Source organism: Astatotilapia calliptera, chromosome 14, assembly GCF_964374335.1.
Source record: "Astatotilapia calliptera chromosome 14, fAstCal68.1, whole genome shotgun sequence".
Classification (NCBI taxonomy): Eukaryota; Metazoa; Chordata; class Actinopteri; order Cichliformes; family Cichlidae; genus Astatotilapia; species Astatotilapia calliptera.
In genome coordinates, this window is record NC_137435.1 from 39,212,952 (window position 1) to 39,233,932 (window position 20,981).

At 42.5% G+C, this 20,981-nt stretch overlaps 1 protein-coding gene and 2 long non-coding RNA genes across 10 annotated transcripts in view; 2 read left to right on the forward strand and 1 right to left on the reverse strand.

Moving 5' to 3' along the window:
* Positions 1-267: 267 nt before the first annotated feature.
* LOC145419956 (uncharacterized) lies at positions 268-16,008 on the forward strand. 2 transcript variants are annotated; one of them, XR_013901224.1, is made up of 4 exons: positions 268-1,395; positions 4,241-4,328; positions 9,146-9,233; positions 9,311-16,008. It is a non-coding gene; the product is annotated as an uncharacterized LOC145419956 (long non-coding RNA). The 2 variants fall into 2 exon arrangements; XR_013901225.1 differs by lacking the exon at positions 268-1,395 and having other exon boundaries at positions 4,242-4,328; positions 9,311-9,445; positions 11,594-16,008.
* On the reverse strand, positions 3,059-6,757 carry LOC145419958 (uncharacterized). The gene is made up of 2 exons (XR_013901227.1): positions 3,554-6,757; positions 3,059-3,450 (listed from the first exon to the last, which is right to left on the reverse strand). It is a non-coding gene; the product is annotated as an uncharacterized LOC145419958 (long non-coding RNA).
* A 3,127-nt stretch (positions 16,009-19,135) lies between the features above and the next one.
* usp32 (ubiquitin specific peptidase 32) overlaps positions 19,136-20,981 on the forward strand; it is a 65,725-nt gene continuing 63,879 nt past the window's right edge. For 2 of the 7 annotated variants that reach the window (XM_026193560.2, XM_026193559.2), the window contains exon 1: positions 19,144-19,445. In XM_026193560.2, the coding sequence (XP_026049345.1) occupies positions 19,388-19,445 (58 nt within the window). In that variant the 5' untranslated portion in view covers positions 19,144-19,387. Of the gene's footprint in view, positions 19,446-20,981 lie in introns of all 7 variants that reach the window. The other 5 variants (XM_026193556.2, XM_026193557.2, XM_026193558.2 and 2 more) reach the window with 5 other exon arrangements.

The following is a 20,981-nucleotide window of genomic DNA, read 5'->3' on the forward strand; positions in this document are numbered from 1 at the left end:
AGGTGTGAACAGTTTATTATCAGGTAGGGGCGGAGTCTTTCCAGGACAGGTGTTCAATTTAAATAAGATAAAAACATGCAATAAAGCTCATACAAACAAACCCAATATACAATATTAAAATATTAAAACAGATAAAACATTGCAAAACATGCACAATAAAAACTCTAAATAACTTGTCCCGTTTCACCCCGTGACATCCACACAACGAGGTCACAGTGGCTGGCGCCCGTAACAAAGACTCAGCGTCTCTGTTGTGTAAACACGCCAGTGATTGGGGTAATGTGGGTGAGTGTGTAGTGTAGTTGGTGTAATAGTTTTCGACTCCACACAGTCACTGCTTTGCTGTGCTTCTGCAGCGTATCCAGTAATGGTGACAAATCCTCCAGCGTTGCAATAGGAAGCTGCTCTTAAGCGCAGAAAGAATTGTTTCCAGGGATTTCTATTTGTATCCAGCTTGGCGTGCAGGATCCTTTGTGTAATCTATGCTTACATATGTATTTTACACACAGACAATGTGAAAAATACAACACATTGCTATGGATTGATGCTGAAAGTGCTAATTGCACTAAAAAATTTAGCTGAAAAAAAAAAAAAAAAAAACACCAACTAAATAGATAAGCATGTCTGTTAACAAAAAAACCCAAACGCTTTACCCAACTGGGGTTTTTCAACTACCTCAGGGACAAAGCTTTACCAAAATCTTCCAACTCAGACCCTGTGACAAGGTCTGTGAAAACCACGTTTTTATGCCTGAAATACTACAGTACTACACTCCCACCAGATGAGCTCATGCAGCCTGTCACGAACCGGGACATACAACCATGACAAAACAGGAGATGCACACACAATTTATTGTGTTATTAATTTAGATGAACTGTGCTAATATAGTATACCAAAATGAAAACAATAACTCAAATTTCAGATATTTGAGGTAGTGCTGAAAATAATGGTGCCAAATAAGGCAAGAAAAACATATTTTAAAGGTGAAATATAGAGGTAAAATCAAAAATAGTCAAGAACGGCCAATTCTACCCTGGACCACAGAGGGTTAAATTTGAAAACGGTTTAAAAACAAACAAACATCCCCATTCTAAAATGTCATGTGACAATCTGATTCATAAAGAGTGATGATGTCACAAGGACATGTGATGATGTCACAAGGACATGCCTTTGATCCTTTGAAGTTTTTCTATAAATAGGGGTCAGGAGCAGCAAGTTTTAGTCAGTTTGTTCGCAGCCTTCAAACGTTCGACCAGAGATACATTTGAAAGTATTTGTAAACCTCTTCAGAGTCACTGTGCACAGGATTAAAAATGGATCCACGAGAACACCAACAAGGAATAAACAATTTTGCTGCCTCTCCTTCGAGGTCTGGCCGGCCACTCACTGCAAGAGGTAAGCCTGATATGACACGATCCATTGGTGCCTCATCAGTCCAAAGGACATTACAGGAAAACTCCGACCTACATGCAAAAATTAAACAAATTGAAGAAGAGAAGCTTCAACTGGAGGAGAAGTGCAGACAATTGGAAGCACGAAATCAAGAGCTGGAAAAACAACAGCAACGCCAGCCTTACACAAAAATTATTAGTGAGGCCTGGGAAGGAAAGTTTGGTAGAGCACGAGAGAAGATTTTGGTCCTGATGAAGGAAAACAAGACAAAGAGTGCTGAATTAAAAGAAACGTCTGCCCAGCTTCAACGCGCGAATGCTACTATTGGGGAGATGCAAAGGGATCTCCAAAACATGGAGCAAAAGAATCAGGCGCTCCAAGGAACGCTTGATGAAGCTATGGAACAAACTGCACAAATCCTCGGACAGAAAAAGGAAGGGGTCACACAAATGCAGGACCAACTCAAAGGCATAAAGAAAAAATACGAAGTGCTGAAAGTCAGGCTGGATGAAACAGAGTGCAAAAATAAAGAGCTTCTTCAAGAGAAAGAGCAACAGGAAGAAGAAAAAAAACGTATTCTCCAGGACTTGGAGAGAAGAAATGAGCAGTTAGAAAAGATGCACGAGGAAAAACAACAGCAAAATACAGACAACCGCAATCTATTAAAAGAAATGGAGCAAAGATGCCAGAAACTTGAGAAGGAAGTTGAAGAAACAACCGATCAGCTGAGAACCCTCATCCTAGAGAAAAAAGTGGTCGTGGAAAAGCTCATGGAAAAGAAGAAAAAACGTTTCCGCTTCTTCTGGAGGAGGGACACTCCTGCTTTTTCTACTTTTTCTATTTTTTCTACTGCAGATGTCACCTCGTCTCCCTCCACCTCTGTTCCATCTTAATTTTCACCTCTCCTCTCCCCTTCTCTCCTAACACTTCTTCCCTCTCTCCTTCATCTTTTTTCACCCCAACCAGTCCCGGCAGTTGACTGCCCCTCGTGAGCCTGGTTCTGCCGGAAGTTTCTGCCCGTTTAAAGGCAGTTTTTCTTCCCCACTGTCGCCTAGTGCTTGCTCAGAGGGGATTGTTGGGGTTTTCTCTTTTCTTTTTTTTCCCTTCTTATTACCATTTTCCTTTATTTACCGATTTGTTTTGTTTACTTTTCTTTTACGTTGTTTCTTTATTTACTTGTTTAACTTTTTTTCAACTTATGTAATAAACTAATAAACCAATTGAATTTATCCTCTGCGTATTTTACATCTAATCTTTAAAGAATATTTCCAAAACATTTTCAAACATCACGATCTGTCTTTTGTTTGCTTGTTAAAACCCCGTAAATGGTGAAGTAAAAACCCTGTGATATGGTTTAAAACATCAAAATAGACTAAACAACTAGTCTAAAACCAAGAGACACTTAAATATTAAGTTAAACCTCTGGGGTCGCCGGACACGTCGGCGCGTCAAAATCACATGACCAATTTACTGCTTTACTGGCCGAATATTGTTGGTGAGAAACACTCAGTTGTGTTACATTGCTGTGTGTTTGTATAACGAGTCACTTAACTGGTGCTGTGAACATATGTAGCCGCTAAACTGGTGGAACTAAATCTTCACCACCACGCCTATACAAGCAGAAAGGGGAGTGAGTGGGTCAGCGCTCAGAGCACAGAAACTTAGCTGGCTTCAAACACACCATTTATTTTCAGGATAAAACACAGTCTGAACCCCAAATACAAGCTAAAATCCCCGTATACAATAAAAAAATAGTGTTTACAACCCGCTAAAAACCCTGCCGGCAGGAATGATTAAACGCTAAAAATACAAAGCTAAATGAATGTTTTTCCCTATACTAAAACTCCCCCCCCCCCCAGGGTCCTAATTCTCCCAGTCCAGCAACACACGGGCAAATTCTCCTGAGCTGAGAGAGACAGGAGAGGAACTCCTCTTCCGGGATGTGGACTCTCGCCAGCAGAAGACCAGGGAGGAGGCTCCTATCTCCACCTGACTGTGCGCAATCGTGCAGTCCAGCTACTCTCCACCTCCTCGCACGGCCTCCCTCGTAGCTCCGCCCTGAAACAACAGACACGGGCCAGCAACGTTGTCAGCGCAGCCGCTGTTACCCTTCCCCGGCAAAGCTACTCCTAGCGCCCAACAGTGGGAAAGCGATACTCACAGATGCAGGCAGAGGCGTACCCCTGCCCTACTGTGGATTTCACGCGTCGCCTCCCACGGTCGCTATTCTGTCCGTCGGGACTGGATCGCCGGGTTATGCTGGCCGATCGCCGAATGTCTCGTGGCGCCCCACAGTCAGGCCGGAGGTCCTTCTGTTCATATGCTGGCTTGCACCCGTTTTGTTTTCCAGCTCTCCACTTTTCGTGTGTCTCTCTCTTTTTTTTGTCTTTGCGCTCACCATCTCCCTTAAGTCAGTTTGGTGGCTGATAGGCCACCTCGGGGAACGCCCCCACCTCACAGGTGTCTAAAATTGTCCGCTTAATCCACAGTGGAATAATAAAAAAACATATTGTTCAATCAACACTAAACACACACTATAAACATGGAGATAAAATCATGCAATAGGAATATCAATAAACAAACATGCAATATCACTATTACAATAAAATCATGCAAATAAAATCGACACCCTGTACCAACACAGTCTGATCCAAAACAAAATATAAAAACACAATTTTCCACTGTGTGACACATAAAGCAGCTTGTTGCCTGCTGGAGCATTTCGGTGTGTTGGGAAGCTGCTGAAGCAGAATGACCACACTTGAAAAATGTGTAGAAATTGTGAGCTGGCCTTAAGTGTATCAAGTACTGTGTGAGTCTCAGTTTGTCATGTCTCTGTGTTTTTCAGGATACATCAGGATTGGCTGGTGTTTGCTGCATGGGCTGCTTACCAGTAGTGTTTCTCCCTCTTTACTCACTGCGTGTATCTCTTGATGGTAATGCACCCTCTGCTTAGCTCGCTGGATCTGTGAGCACAACTTTTGAATGACTTTGCTGAAAATAACTTGAATAATTTCTGCATTTCTCCTAAGCAGGTATATGCAGTTGATCATACATGTACCATATGTGAAGAGGGGCATTTCAAGACTATTTAAAATACTTTTTTTAGGTCTTACTGACCACATAAGGCACTTTAGACTCAAAGTTACCTTTAACCATACAGCGCTTTATTCTGTAAACTTCAAGCACTTTATCTGCCTCAGTTTAATAATAAATTAACCCACAATGCTTCACATACTCTGGACTATTTAAAAGGATCCTTCTATGGCCTCTGACAGTGGACTCATGTCTGTGCTTGTCCTGCTAGACCTCAGTGCAGCGTTCGATACTGTCGACCATAATATCCTATTAGAGCGATTAGAACATGCTGTAGGTGTTACAGGTACTGTGCTGCAGTGGTTTGTATCATATCTATCTAATAGACTCCAGTTTGTGCATGTAAATGGAGAGTCCTCTTCACACACTGAGGTTAATTATGGAGTTCCACAGGGTTCAGTGCTAGGACCAATTCTGTTTACATTATACATGCTTCCCTTAGGCAGCATCATTAGAAGACATAGCATACATTTACACTGCTATGCAGATGGCACCCAGCTCTATCTGTCCATGAAGCCAGATAACACACACCAATGAGTTAAACTGCAGGAATGTCTTAAAGACATAAAGACCTGGATGGCCGCTAACTTTCTGCTTCTTAATTCAGATCAAACTGAGGTTATTGTACTCGGCCCTGAAAAGCCTAGAAATATGGTATCTAACCAGATTCTTACCCTGGATGGCATTACCTTGGCCTCCAGTAACGCTGTGAGGAACCTTGGAGTCATTTTTGACCAGGACATGTCCTTCAACGCACATATTAAACAAATATGTAAGACTGCTTTCTTCCATTTGTGCAACAAGTAAGAAGGAGCTGCTGACCGTCTTCTACCGCTGCTCCATTGAAAGTGTGCTGACATATTGCATCGGTGTGTGGTTCTCCAGCTGCACCACAGCACACAGAAAGGCACTCCAGAGGGTCATCAACATGGCCCAAAAAATCATTGGACATCCTCTTCCCTCCCTGAAGGACCTGTACAGCACTCGCTGTCTCAAGAGGGCACGCAGCATCCTACGGGACTGCACACACCCAGGACACCGGGTGTTTAAGCTGCTGCCGTCTGGCAGGAGGTTCAGGCTGCTGAGGTCCCGAACAAATAGACTCAAGGACAGCTTTTACAACAGGGCAATAGCCCTGATCAATGTAAATAGCTGACCTGACTGGATACCTCCCTGGACTTTTTAGGGGGAGGTAACAATGTTTAAAACGATAACAATAATATTTATATTTATAACAAGGTGCAATAATAATTAATGTGCAATAATAACAGTGTGCAATACACATACACTTATTCTTCTTTTTTATACTAAGTTAATATACTGTGTTGTGTTGTTTGTTACGTTGTGATGTGTCATATCGTGTCGTGTTGTGTTATATGTAGTGCCGACGTAGGACAGTTTTTCCAATTTCATTGTACTACTGTACTATGTATGACTGTGCAATGACAATAAAGAGTTATCTTATCTTATCTTATCTTATCTTATCTTAACATCTCTAAAGTTAGAAATATCCTGTCTCAGAGTGACGCTGAAAAACTAGTTCATGCATTTATTACTTCCAGGCTGGACGACTGTAATTCATTATTATCAGGAAGTCCTAAAAACTCCCTGAAAAGCCTTCAGCTGATCCAAAATGCTGCAGCAAGAGTCCTGACAGGGACTAGAAAGAGAGAGCAGATTTCTCCTGTTTTGGCTTCCTGTTAAATCCAGAATTCAAAATCCTGCTCCTCACATACAAGGTCTTAAACAATCAGGCCTGATTTGTCCTCCTTCTTTTCTCACAGAGCATGGAAGCTCCTATTTTAATCCTAAAACTGTACTAAGAGACTTTGCTAAGTTTTCCTTTAATTTGTCACCCATCCGTAAACCCTGAACAGATCTTTATAAATAACTGAAGAAACAGATTTTTGTCGATTTTGCACAGATAATGTAACAACGTAACTGTGCAGGTAGTGCTGAAATAACCAAAGAAGGAAGGGAGTAACGTAGAAATGAATTAGCTACAGTGAGTTATATATGATAGTATAAATGGTCTGTTTGAATATAATGTTGACAGTGATGTGTGACTAATGTAAACGTTCAGGAAATAAGTGTAGCACTTTATAACAATGCTGCACTATTAAGCATTATTAAGGTATTAGTAAGGTGCTGGTCTTTGTGAGTCCATGTTTTGTCCTGATGTACATTGCGGGTGAATTCAGGGTCCTGGTGATGATGTTTTGACACCAGCTTTTTATCTATAAGCAATAATATATTATGGCGGAGTCCATTAAGCTTTGATGAAGTTTTTATCACTTGTGTTTTCCATATGACAAGTAAGAACTGTCTGCATGGGCTGCTTGAATATGAGCTTCACACTGTTCTTAGTGCAGATAAGAACTGTTTAATCCCATCTAAGCCCCACTGTTCTCTGTGCAGCAGTGGACGGCTGGCTGGCAAGGAGGCTGGGCCTGACCTCCAGGTTTGCAGCATGGCTGGATGTAGCTGTCGATAACCTGGGCAGAGGCATGCTGTGGAGTCTGCTGCTTAAGGTCTTACGTTTGAAGCACATCATCACACATGCACAAGGCGATGAAAACGAGGCTGTACTTAAATACCAGCAAAAAATGTTGTGCAGAAGTCAGGAAAGACTTGAGATGAGGTATTGGTGACTAAAGCCGTAATCAACCTGCTGAGGAGGTGTTCGGGGCAGCCTCTGCACAGAGGAAATGGAACAAGGAGGCTTGGTGGTGGGATGAGGAAGTATTCAAAAGTAAAGTGGGATAAGCAGCGAGGTGAAGTAAAGGCGTATTATGAGTTGTGAAGGTGGAGACTGAGGAAGGAGAAAACAACCAACAGAGACATTAAGCTGAAAAGGACGTGCAGAAGGACAGAGAGGGAGAGAGTATTTTGAAGATGGGAGGAGTACTTGGAGGAGGAGCTTATGAATGGGGGGAAATGAGAGGGGGGGGGGGCAGATGAATCACAAAAACACGAGAGGAATCAGAAAAACTCTGCAGTTCTTTGCCGCCTTAACATTTGTGCCACACTAACAGCGGTGGTGCATTGAATTGCTGTGGGGTTGGATGGTGTCTGCACTGGAGTGGTGTGTGTTCATGGATAACCACAACACCCGGGGGCGCAGTGGAAGAACAGCTTCGGCAGCAGCCCCCCACTCGTACAGGCTGTCATGGCAAACGGTAATCCTCCTGCCAACGTGTTTGAGCTAGTGCTGGTACACAGCTCCACATAAATGTCTTGCTGCCGGGGTTTCGGACACCTCTGGGAGTTTGGGTGGTGGGCGGCTTGCCTCCCTGTGTGGCTGTATCCATGCCAGTGGGAGGGCTGTCCCACTGGTTGGAGCTGCCTCTGTGGATCCAGCATGTGGGGATGTTGCTGCTGGTTGCAGGCCGAGTGCTGGCTCTGTCAGCTGAGGTTATGTGGCAAACGCTCATGTGTCTGAAACATGAACCCAAACGGTCCACTGGAGAACTCTCTCACAGATGTTTTCTCTGCAGGTGTGGTGCATATGGACACACATCGAGCACCTGGAAGAAACTAAGAGCTCGATTTCTCTTTTTAAATCACATTTGATTTTGCATTTGGCAGATGAGGCTCATCCTGTTACCTTGACACTGTGGAATAATGCTTTTGTCATTTAGAGGGGACAGGAAGTCTTTGGAATGTCAGCAGTACTTGAACACCTGCATTGTCATTGCTGTTATTCCCCCAGAAAGACAGTTTACCAAAGGGAAATCTGTGAGACTTAAGACTTTGATGGTTAGATAAAATGCATTTGAAATATATTTATATACTTTATTTGACCATTTAAAAGGCTTAAAATGCAACGTTACTGTAAAAATCTAATAAAGCAAATGTGTGCAGTGTTTACTGTAAATGTGTTGTGTGTGCAAAGTGTTTAGTGGCCGTTACATCCCGAGAAAAGGAAATTATCTGCTAATGTAACTGTATTGGAAAGGCAGCATGGTGCTGCAGTGGCTGGCACTTTGTTCGTCGTTCTTCACGTGGGAACTTCTCCACTGTTCAAACGTCCGCTCGGACAGCTGCGTGCTGCTGCAGGAAAAACAGCAGAGCCTTCTAGAGAAATGTGGCATATACCATTTATTCCTTTGTTATCTTAACTGTGTGCTTAGCATCACTGTCCTGTTATAGTGCCCTTGAGCAGGTTATCATCAAGGATGTTTACGTATGGTGCTGCATTGCTCTTTCCCTCATCCTTGAGTCATTTCCCAGTTCCTGCTGCCGAAAACATCCCTACAGTGTAATGTTCCCTCTAAGCTGCACGCGTGCGCAATTGCGCACTGCTGGCACGGTCTCTGCGCACAGAAAATTTGCGTTGCGCACGGAAAAAAATTCTGACCTGAATTGAAATTAAAATTAATACTTTAACAATTCTATTTTGCAGTGTTAGTCAGTGAGTGACTGGCTGCTCCCGTATGGGATCAGAACGAGGCCACCTTATCCCACAGTCCAGCCAATGATGCGATTCACATTCGTATATACGCAGCTAATCAACGTAGCTGACAGGCTGACAGCGTCCTTATGTGCTGACACCGGTGTTTTAGCAAAGCGGCTGATGTGGAGTGAAGCCACGTTAATGACAACGTGTACAACCATTGGAGATGTGAGGAGTCGAACATTAACTCTGCTCTTCCAGGGCACCCTGCAGACTTGGCTGCTGGCAGTGGCGAGGGAGTGCGGCCGCCGCTGGGATGACGTGAACGCCAATCATAGGTCGACTGCAGGTATGCGAGTCAGACCTTCTCAGGAGGTTTCACTTTTCGCTCTTCTTTATAATTGACCCTTGTTTTCTCTCTCTCAGCTCCTGGTCTCAGAGTGGGAGGGATATGAAGCACAGAGGGAGGAGCTTGTCGTTTGGTTGGCTGATATGGATGTCCACCTGAGTGAGGTTGACCGGCTGACAGGAAACACCTGTGAAAAACTGAAACAACTGCAGGTGTGGGGTTGTTTTGATATGACATATATTTGATATGATACATACGTCAGAGACATTGTCCTAAACTGGACTAACAAAGAACCATGAGTCCAACATGAAACTTACCCTTCGGGCAGGCACTCTTCAGTTTTTGGTAGCCCAAAATAAATTTAAGTAGCCCAAATAAAAAAAGAAAAGAAAAAGAGGACAGTTTTTTGATTGATGTTTTGTTTCCTTTACAATATTGTAAAGGAAACAAAACATCAATCTAAAAACATTTAAAACACAAATTACAACAACAATTTCAACCATCAACTCAAATATTTGGTTCTAATTGAACAGAAATTTCTATGAACTTGCAAGAACTGTGTAGGACATGAAACAGTGTGTGTCAGATCCTGAATTTGAAATTTCCACTGAAATCACGGGTAAGAGGCAAGTGGAACCAAGCTGGCTTCTGCTAAATGGGTCAAACTGGGCAGAAAGTACACAAACACATAACATCCTTATAGAATATGATGTAACACTATCGATCAACTTACCTCAGAATATATAAAGCATATAAACAATTACAGCAATATGATGCAACAAACACAGCAGTGCTACTAATCCAAAATACTCAAAGCTTCATAGAACTGAAACCAACATTTATTTTTAGGCCTTCGTCGCGTCGCTGTGACGTAATCGGCCTTAAAATGCGGCCTTTAAGGCTGCAGACCCTGAATTGGGATACAGCCTCTGAATCGGTGCATCTTGTAGCTGTGTCGTCTTAAATTGGTCATGTGATTTTGAGGCGCCGACGCGTCCGGCGACCCCAGAGGTTTAACTTAATATTTAAGTGTCTCTTGGTTTTAGACTAGTTGTTTAGTCTATTTTGATGTTTTAAACCATATCACAGGGTTTTTACTTCACCATTTACGGGGTTTTAACAAGCAAACAAAAGACAGATCGTGATGTTTGAAAATGTTTTGGAAATATTCTTTAAAGATTAGATGTAAAATACGCAGAGGATAAATTCAATTGGTTTATTAGTTTATTACATAAGTTGAAAAAAAGTTAAACAAGTAAATAAAGAAACAACGTAAAAGAAAAGTAAACAAAACAAATCGGTAAATAAAGGAAAATGGTAATAAGAAGGGAAAAAAAAGAAAAGAGAAAACCCCAACAATCCCCTCTGAGCAAGCACTAGGCGACAGTGGGGAAGAAAAACTGCCTTTAAACGGGCAGAAACTTCCGGCAGAACCAGGCTCACGAGGGGCAGTCAACTGCCGGGACTGGTTGGGGTGAAAAAAGATGAAGGAGAGAGGGAAGAAGTGTTAGGAGAGAAGGGGAGAGGAGAGGTGAAAATTAAGATGGAACAGAGGTGGAGGGAGACGAGGTGACATCTGCAGTAGAAAAAATAGAAAAAGTAGAAAAAGCAGGAGTGTCCCTCCTCCAGAAGAAGCGGAAACGTTTTTTCTTCTTTTCCATGAGCTTTTCCACGACCACTTTTTTCTCTAGGATGAGGGTTCTCAGCTGATCGGTTGTTTCTTCAACTTCCTTCTCAAGTTTCTGGCATCTTTGCTCCATTTCTTTTAATAGATTGCGGTTGTCTGTATTTTGCTGTTGTTTTTCCTCGTGCATCTTTTCTAACTGCTCATTTCTTCTCTCCAAGTCCTGGAGAATACGTTTTTTTTCTTCTTCCTGTTGCTCTTTCTCTTGAAGAAGCTCTTTATTTTTGCACTCTGTTTCATCCAGCCTGACTTTCAGCACTTTGTATTTTTTCTTTATGCCTTTGAGTTGGTCCTGCATTTGTGTGACCCCTTCCTTTTTCTGTCCGAGGATTTGTGCAGTTTGTTCCATAGCTTCATCAAGCGTTCCTTGGAGCGCCTGATTCTTTTGCTCCATGTTTTGGAGATCCCTTTGCATCTCCCCAATAGTAGCATTCGCGCGTTGAAGCTGGGCAGACGTTTCTTTTAATTCAGCACTCTTTGTCTTGTTTTCCTTCATCAGGACCAAAATCTTCTCTCGTGCTTCACCAAACATTACTTCCCAGGCCTCACTAATAATTTTTGTGCAAGGCTGGCGTTGCTGTTGTTTTTCCAGCTCTTGATTTCGTGCTTCCAATTGTCTGCACTTCTCCTCCAGTTGAAGCTTCTCTTCTTCAATTTGTTTAATTTTTGCATGTAGGTCGGAGTTTTCCTGTAATGTCCTTTGGACTGATGAGGCACCAATGGATCGTGTCATATCAGGCTTACCTCTTGCAGTGAGTGGCCGGCCAGACCTCGAAGGAGAGGCAGCAAAATTGTTTATTCCTTGTTGGTGTTCTCGTGGATCCATTTTTAATCCTGTGCACAGTGACTCTGAAGAGGTTTACAAATACTTTCAAATGTATCTCTGGTCGAACGTTTGAAGGCTGCGAACAAACTGACTAAAACTTGCTGCTCCTGACCCCTATTTATAGAAAAACTTCAAAGGATCAAAGGCATGTCCTTGTGACATCATCACATGTCCTTGTGACATCATCACTCTTTATGAATCAGATTGTCACATGACATTTTAGAATGGGGATGTTTGTTTGTTTTTAAACCGTTTTCAAATTTAACCCTCTGTGGTCCAGGGTAGAATTGGCCGTTCTTGACTATTTTTGATTTTACCTCTATATTTCACCTTTAAAATATGTTTTTCTTGCCTTATTTGGCACCATTATTTTCAGCACTACCTCAAATATCTGAAATTTGAGTTATTGTTTTCATTTTGGTATACTATATTAGCACAGTTCATCTAAATTAATAACACAATAAATTGTGTGTGCATCTCCTGTTTTGTCATGGTTGTATGTCCCGGTTCGTGACAGGCTGCATGAGCTCATCTGGTGGGAGTGTAGTACTGTAGTATTTCAGGCATAAAAACGTGGTTTTCACAGACCTTGTCACAGGGTCTGAGTTGGAAGATTTTGGTAAAGCTTTGTCCCTGAGGTAGTTGAAAAACCCCAGTTGGGTAAAGCGTTTGGGTTTTTTTGTTAACAGACATGCTTATCTATTTAGTTGGTGTTTTTTTTTTTTTTTTCAGCTAAATTTTTTAGTGCAATTAGCACTTTCAGCATCAATCCATAGCAATGTGTTGTATTTTTCACATTGTCTGTGTGTAAAATACATATGTAAGCATAGATTACACAAAGGATCCTGCACGCCAAGCTGGATACAAATAGAAATCCCTGGAAACAATTCTTTCTGCGCTTAAGAGCAGCTTCCTATTGCAACGCTGGAGGATTTGTCACCATTACTGGATACGCTGCAGAAGCACAGCAAAGCAGTGACTGTGTGGAGTCGAAAACTATTACACCAACTACACTACACACTCACCCACATTACCCCAATCACTGGCGTGTTTACACAACAGAGACGCTGAGTCTTTGTTACGGGCGCCAGCCACTGTGACCTCGTTGTGTGGACACAGAGAGACCTTGCTGTGACTCGCGTCTTCCCTGCTGTGGATTTCTGGAAACCGCGCTTAAAGCAAGCACAAGACTTCTTTCGTAAAGTGTGAACTTGGAGCCTCATCTTCGGTTAAAGCCAAAGTCTCGTTGCAAAAATTACAACCTCTGTAACTACCCCCACAAATACGGCACCTGTGGTGTAATATATCCCCCAATGCTTTCAGTTTGTGTCTTGTACAGATCCCATGTGGTCGTTGAAGTGGCGCTTGTAGCGTTAAGTCCAAGTGCTAACTTCAGTTTCACACAAATTGTTACGTGCTTAAATTACACAAAATGTCAGAAATCTGCACCGTCGTGAACAAAAATCCAAACCTAACTTTTCATGATTTGTTAGGCTGACCCTCTGAGGTCCAAAATATAACTGGACATTTTTGACTCCTGTTGATTTTACATTTGTATTTCACCCTCAGATTGTTTCATTTTTATTTTCTTCCTGCCTTGTTTGGTATCATTCTTTTCAGCTCAACCTCATGTGTCTGAATTTAGTTGGTTTTTTCACTGACTTACTGTATTAACACAACTGATCTGAAATCACACAAAAAAACCCCATAAAATCCTAGTAGTTAGGTTTTTTTTACTGTCAAAACCACAGACATGTTGAGTAAATTATTTTTATAACTTGAAATGCAAATATAAATTGTACATTTTTAAAAGTTGTGCACACATTTTATAAACATATACAACTATTTATCTGAAAATGCAACCAATACATCTGGCATTTTTAAAATGTGGTACAACCATTTAAAAATACTACTATAACTAAAATGAAAGAACAATCAGGTGTCACAATAAGATGCCCCACAAACTACTTGTGCCAGTAAAAAAAATGTCCACCACAAGAGGACAACAGGTGTAGCACTGCTCCTGTTTTCACCTGGTGACAGTGTTTACATTGCAATGTGCCTTTGTGACAGTCATTAGTGGCCTCACTGACACACAAAGCAAAACTATGACTACACAACACACTAACTATACACTCCACGCTAAACGTCACAAATCTCCCACATCTCAAAACCGGCTATCGATCTCTGTCTCTCTCTCGCTGTCTTGCTTTCCCCTCTTCCTAAACAACCAAATCCCAGATGCTGACTTTTTTTTAAAAAAATTGGTCGACATGGTGCATTTTTCCATCGAGAGGAAAGAGGTCTCTTTTTTTCTTTCTTTACTGTTTTTGCACTCTCATTAGAAGATGCTTAATTTAAAAATAAAAAAAACAAAACAAGAAAGAAGAAAAAAACCAAACGTGACGATATGATTTAGTTTAGTTGAAATCAGGCACCTTCTGTTTAAATGTGTTCTTGTGAATTGATTGTGTATCGCATACATTTGATTTGACTTTCTGCGAGACAACAGTCGTCCGCTGGCCAAAAAAAGTTTTCCAAATACCTCCACGTGATCAAGCCTGGATTTAGAAAACAATAGCAAAAAAATCTGCACCTCCTGCTTCACATGCAATTTGTATTTGTGTGTTCAGAGGCGGCGGCGAGAGGGGAGACCTCGGCTCATCCACGGAACAACTGAGGGAAAAGTGTGGACTTTATACCAGTTTTTAAATTGTGTTGATCGGCCACGTAAAACCAGAGTTATGATAAAAATATCTGCAATGTTTCTTTGTTTTTTACTGAATACTGTCGTTGTTTATATTTACTGTGGGAAGAAACGGTAAAAACAGGAGTGACGGCGTGTTTTTGAGATGTGAGAGATTTGCGACGTTTATGTATGATCAACTGCATATACCTGCTTAGGAGAAATGCAGAAATTATTCAAGTTATTTTCAGCAAAGTCATTCAAAAGTTGTGCTCACAGATCCAGCGAGCTAAGCAGAGGGTGCATTACCATCAAGAGATACACGCAGTGAGTAAAGAGGGAGAAACACTACTGGTAAGCAGCCCATGCAGCAAACACCAGCCAATCCTGATGTATCCTGAAAAACACAGAGACATGACAAACTGAGACTCACACAGTACTTGATACACTTAAGGCCAGCTCACAATTTCTACACATTTTTCAAGTGTGGTCATTCTGCTTCAGCAGCTTCCCAACACACCGAAATGCTCCAGCAGGCAACAAGCTGCTTTATGTGTCACACAGTGGAAAATTGTGTTTTTATATTTTGTTTTGGATCAGACTGTGTTGGTACAGGGTGTCGATTTTATTTGCATGATTTTATTGTAATAGTGATATTGCATGTTTGTTTATTGATATTCCTATTGCATGATTTTATCTCCATGTTTATAGTGTGTGTTTAGTGTTGATTGAACAATATGTTTTTTTATTATTCCACTGTGGATTAAGCGGACAATTTTAGACACCTGTGAGGTGGGGGCGTTCCCCGAGGTGGCCTATCAGCCACCAAACTGACTTAAGGGAGATGGTGAGCGCAAAGACAAAAAAAAGAGAGAGACACACGAAAAGTGGAGAGCTGGAAAACAAAACGGGTGCAAGCCAGCATATGAACAGAAGGACCTCCGGCCTGACTGTGGGGCGCCACGAGACATTCGGCGATCGGCCAGCATAACCCGGCGATCCAGTCCCGACGGACAGAATAGCGACCGTGGGAGGCGACGCGTGAAATCCACAGTAGGGCAGGGGTACGCCTCTGCCTGCATCTGTGAGTATCGCTTTCCCACTGTTGGGCGCTAGGAGTAGCTTTGCCGGGGAAGGGTAACAGCGGCTGCGCTGACAACGTTGCTGGCCCGTGTCTGTTGTTTCAGGGCGGAGCTACGAGGGAGGCCGTGCGAGGAGGTGGAGAGTAGCTGGACTGCACGATTGCGCACAGTCAGGTGGAGATAGGAGCCTCCTCCCTGGTCTTCTGCTGGCGAGAGTCCACATCCCGGAAGAGGAGTTCCTCTCCTGTCTCTCTCAGCTCAGGAGAATTTGCCCGTGTGTTGCTGGACTGGGAGAATTAGGACCCTGGGGGGGGGGGGAGTTTTAGTATAGGGAAAAACATTCATTTAGCTTTGTATTTTTAGCGTTTAATCATTCCTGCCGGCAGGGTTTTTAGCGGGTTGTAAACACTATTTTTTTATTGTATACGGGGATTTTAGCTTGTATTTGGGGTTCAGACTGTGTTTTATCCTGAAAATAAATGGTGTGTTTGAAGCCAGCTAAGTTTCTGTGCTCTGAGCGCTGACCCACTCACTCCCCTTTCTGCTTGTATAGGCGTGGTGGTGAAGATTTAGTTCCACCAGTTTAGCGGCTACATATGTTCACAGCACCAGTTAAGTGACTCGTTATACAAACACACAGCAATGTAACACAACTGAGTGTTTCTCACCAACAATATTCGGCCAGTAAAGCAGTAAATTGGTCATGTGATTTTGACGCGCCGACGTGTCCGGCGACCCCAGAGGTTTAACTTAATATTTAAGTGTCTCTTGGTTTTAGACTAGTTGTTTAGTCTATTTTGATGTTTTAAACCATATCACAGGGTTTTTACTTCACCATTTACGGGGTTTTAACAAGCAAACAAAAGACAGATCGTGATGTTTGAAAATGTTTTGGAAATATTCTTTAAAGATTAGATGTAAAATACGCAGAGGATAAATTCAATTGGTTTATTAGTTTATTACATAAGTTGAAAAAAAGTTAAACAAGTAAATAAAGAAACAACGTAAAAGAAAAGTAAACAAAACAAATCGGTAAATAAAGGAAAACGGTAATAAGAAGGGAAAAAAAAGAAAAGAGAAAACCCCAACAATCCCCTCTGAGCAAGCACTAGGCGACAGTGGGGAAGAAAAACTGCCTTTAAACGGGCAGAAACTTCCGGCAGAACCAGGCTCACGAGGGGCAGTCAACTGCCGGGACTGGTTGGGGTGAAAAAAGATGAAGGAGAGAGGGAAGAAGTGTTAGGAGAGAAGGGGAGAGGAGAGGTGAAAATTAAGATGGAACAGAGGTGGAGGGAGACGAGGTGACATCTGCAGTAGAAAAAATAGAAAAAGTAGAAAAAGCAGGAGTGTCCCTCCTCCAGAAGAAGCGGAAACGTTTTTTCTTCTTTTCCATGAGCTTTTCCACGACCACTTTTTTCTCTAGGATGAGGGTTCTCAGCTGATCGGTTGTTTCTTCAACTTCCTTCTCAAGTTTCTGGCATCTTTGCTCCATTTCTTTTAATAGATTGCGGTTGTCTGTATTTTGCTGTTGTTTTTCCTCGTGCATCTTTTCTAACTGCTCATTTCTTCTCTCCAAGTCCTGGAGAATACGTTTTTTTTCTTCTTCCTGTTGCTCTTTCTCTTGAAGAAGCTCTTTATTTTTGCACTCTGTTTCATCCAGCCTGACTTTCAGCACTTCGTATTTTTTCTTTATGCCTTTGAGTTGGTCCTGCATTTGTGTGACCCCTTCCTTTTTCTGTCCGAGGATTTGTGCAGTTTGTTCCATAGCTTCATCAAGCGTTCCTTGGAGCGCCTGATTCTTTTGCTCCATGTTTTGGAGATCCCTTTGCATCTCCCCAATAGTAGCATTCGCGCGTTGAAGCTGGGCAGACGTTTCTTTTAATTCAGCACTCTTTGTCTTGTTTTCCTTCATCAGGACCAAAATCCTCTCTCGTGCTTCACCAAACTTTCCTTCCCAGGCCTCACTAATAATTTTTGTGTAAGGCTGGCGTTGCTGTTGTTTTTCCAGCTCTTGATTTCGTGCTTCCAATTGTCTGCACTTCTCCTCCAGTTGAAGCTTCTCTTCTTCAATTTGTTTAATTTTTGCATGTAGGTCGGAGTTTTCCTGTAATGTCCTTTGGACTGATGAGGCACCAATGGATCGTGTCATATCAGGCTTACCTCTTGCAGTGAGTGGCCGGCCAGACCTCGAAGGAGAGGCAGCAAGATTGTTTATTCTTTGTTGGTGTTCTCGTGGATACATTTTTAATCCTGTGCACAGTGACTCTGAAGAGGTTTACAAATACTTTCAAATGTATCTCTGGTCGAACGTTTGAAGGCTGCGAACAAACTGACTAAAACTTGCTGCTCCTGACCCCTATTTATAGAAAAACTTCAAAGGATCAAAGGCATGTCCTTGTGACATCATCACATGTCCTTGTGACATCATCACTCTTTATGAATCAGATTGTCACATGACATTTTAGAATGGGGATGTTTGTTTGTTTTTAAACCGTTTTCAAATTTAACCCTCTGTGGTCCAGGGTATAATTGGCCGTTCTTGACTACTACTGAAAACAAGAGGTCTGCTCTGTGGGTTGAACCATTTGTTAATGGTGGAGGGGGGTAACACTATGCAATATATTCAGTTTTAGAATTTATATTCACTGTTAACTGTAACTGCACTTAAAGTGTTAATACTATCTTATTTTAATAAACAACACTGTCATATGTAAAACTAGGGTGGCACTTGGGGTGGCAAGAGATCATTTTAGGGTGACACTTGCCACCCCATGCCACCCTTCTAGATCCGCCTCTGCAAGCATTATGACAAACTTTAAATAAGTATTTACGACTTTGGTGTAAAAATTCTGAACTCACAACGACTGACATAAGTGGACTACTTCCCACATTCACTGAAATGCAACAAACGCCATATACGCGTTAGACACTAGTGATGTGACGTTCTGTATCGAGGCTTCGAAGCGTGTGTCGAGTAATGGAGGAGGCGTTTCCGCGAAGCGCGTATCGAGGCTTGCTTCATTTATGGGAGGAGCTGAAAATGATGACGTCCGAAGCCTCGCTGCCCGGCTGTACCACGTGACTGGTTCAGGAAGCGGTTCAAACTTTGCCGCAAATAATCATTTTCCATACTGCCAGCATAAATATACACAGTATACTGCCATCACTACAATATAGATGTTTTACACACTCCTTTTGTTGTTGACATTTACAGGCTGTGTGCAAAATGCCACACTCTTCAAATTCATGCCAACTAATATTTTTACGTCCAGTAGGTGTTCTGCTAGAGCAAATGAAGCTTCAAGAAGCTTCGCGTTGAGGTGAACCAATTGGATGAAAAGCTTCAGTGCTTCATGAGGCTTCATCTGCCCATCACTATTAGACACTATATACTGCAAACTTTCATCTGCTATGTGCCACCAGTATCGTCTGACTGAACGTACCTTCGGGGGTCGCTGTGGGGAGAGTCAGCTAGCGTTATTCAGCAGCACCACCACACGGTGGGGCTGTTATCACTGGTTTGAACTGTGGCTGCACTCGTCGCACACTGACAGCTTGGTATGACTTCGCATACTAAGTAAAAGTGCTGTTTTGCATTTTCCCGGATAAGACTGAAAACCCCGTCTGAAGTCGAAACCCCCCACCCCTGTATGTGATTCGGGTTGCGTTCACTCGTATTAGAACTCGCAGATCAACTGACCTGTAGAGTCAGATCATGTGACAGAATGGAGGCGTCGCTGAAAAACATTCACCCGTTCACCACATACACATACCGCCAGGAGCCCATTTCACAATAAACGGATAAGGCGACAAACACCCCTGTCCAACTCAGCTCGTAACGTTTATTTCCTCACACTGCAATGAAATGAGGGGAGCATGGGGGCCAAGGAGTCGAGGATAGGATTCCTGTCATATGACGAGGCCGTTAAGAGAGGTAAGCCAAAAATCGTGGGAAGTAGAAATCTGTCGTTGCGCTAGGTTAGCTGTCTGCTTTTGGGCTAGCCATATGGAAAAGAGAACGTCCTGACCACCCGTTAAAGTGTAACGCTTTAACTGGGTTCACCTGTTATACGAAGTAGACGCCGGGTATAAAGTAAACGCACGGCCTCGATGGAATTGTTGTGCCCAGTATTCATTTCGGCATTAAAATTTGTCGAAAAGCTTCCTTATTTTTTCTGATGTTTAGTTAATCACTAGCTGAGCATGTATTTTCCGCAGTCGTTTGCCCTCGTAAGAGACAACGCTGGGTTGCAGCGGAAAGCGTATGTGGATAATGAAATCTTGAAAAATAACGTAGTTAAACAGTCGCTGTGTAAAATCTGACCGCGCCGAATTTAATTATTATTCCTTATAGCATAGAGATAATCCTGAAGTATTTTTATGAAGCGCGTGTCTTTATTTAAGTGCAAGGTCTAGTTAAATTGGCAGGTTGTTGAACTACGCTTGGTTTGACGTCCTGTCCAGCTAATTGCTGTGGGAGCTAGTGCTGGCTAGCGAGGAGGGATGGGCTGCGCGGACAGTATTTGGAGAAACAGTTGTGAAAGAAATCTCGAATCCGTGCTTGAATATATTTTTCATTTATATATATTTTTGGATGGCATCACAGGTTGCCTCTGTATCAAGCTAACTGCAGCTGACTAACGTTTATGTCTGTGCTGCTACCACTAGCTTGCTTGTCTAGTAGCTAGACAGTTAGCTGGCTTTCACCTAAGTTGTCAGTGGGGAATGCCTCCAGACTGTTTGTTGCAGCCCTCGTCTCCCGGTTTTCAAACCGAGCCATGTGCTGCTTAATCGTTACTGTTGTTGCTAGTGAGCTGTCAGGTTCTGCGGAGCCTAGCGTCCACCAGCTAGCCGTGTAGTTGGAGCGGAACAACAACCAGTTGTGCTTTAAATAGCTGCCGCTGCAGTCAGTCTCTTAAAAATGATCAGGTGGGCTTTTTAACACTGGGGAAGCCATTGGCTGGTCTCTGGTAAACAAACAAGCGTTGACAGGCCTGTAATCTAATGCAGCGTCATGATGTATTTCAGCTCGTATGGGCTTTACTGGAAGCATTTTGTTGTCAGGTTAGTTTAAGTACGCACAGGTGAAGCAATGGATACAGTGTAAGCATAGCGGCACTTATGTAAGATATGGGTGAACATTTATCTGCAAACACACAGAGATCTTATCCCTGATGGCTTTCTTGTTGCACTTTACTCCCTGGGTTGGCAACAGCTGAACTTTGTCAGTCCGGATTCCAGCCACGAGAGCCTGTTACACATCTATTACTGTGTCATATCTTTACCAGGCTTCCGCAGGGAAGTTTGACCGGACATCTTTATTATTATTAATGTTATTATGTTGCCTTAGCACAGTTTAGATTTTCGGGTAGCGTGACTTCAGTCTTTGTAATACTGCGGCTTAAATATGCCTCAAACAGATTGCCAGTTACACTCTGACGATCATATGTGACCATACACACAGGGTGGG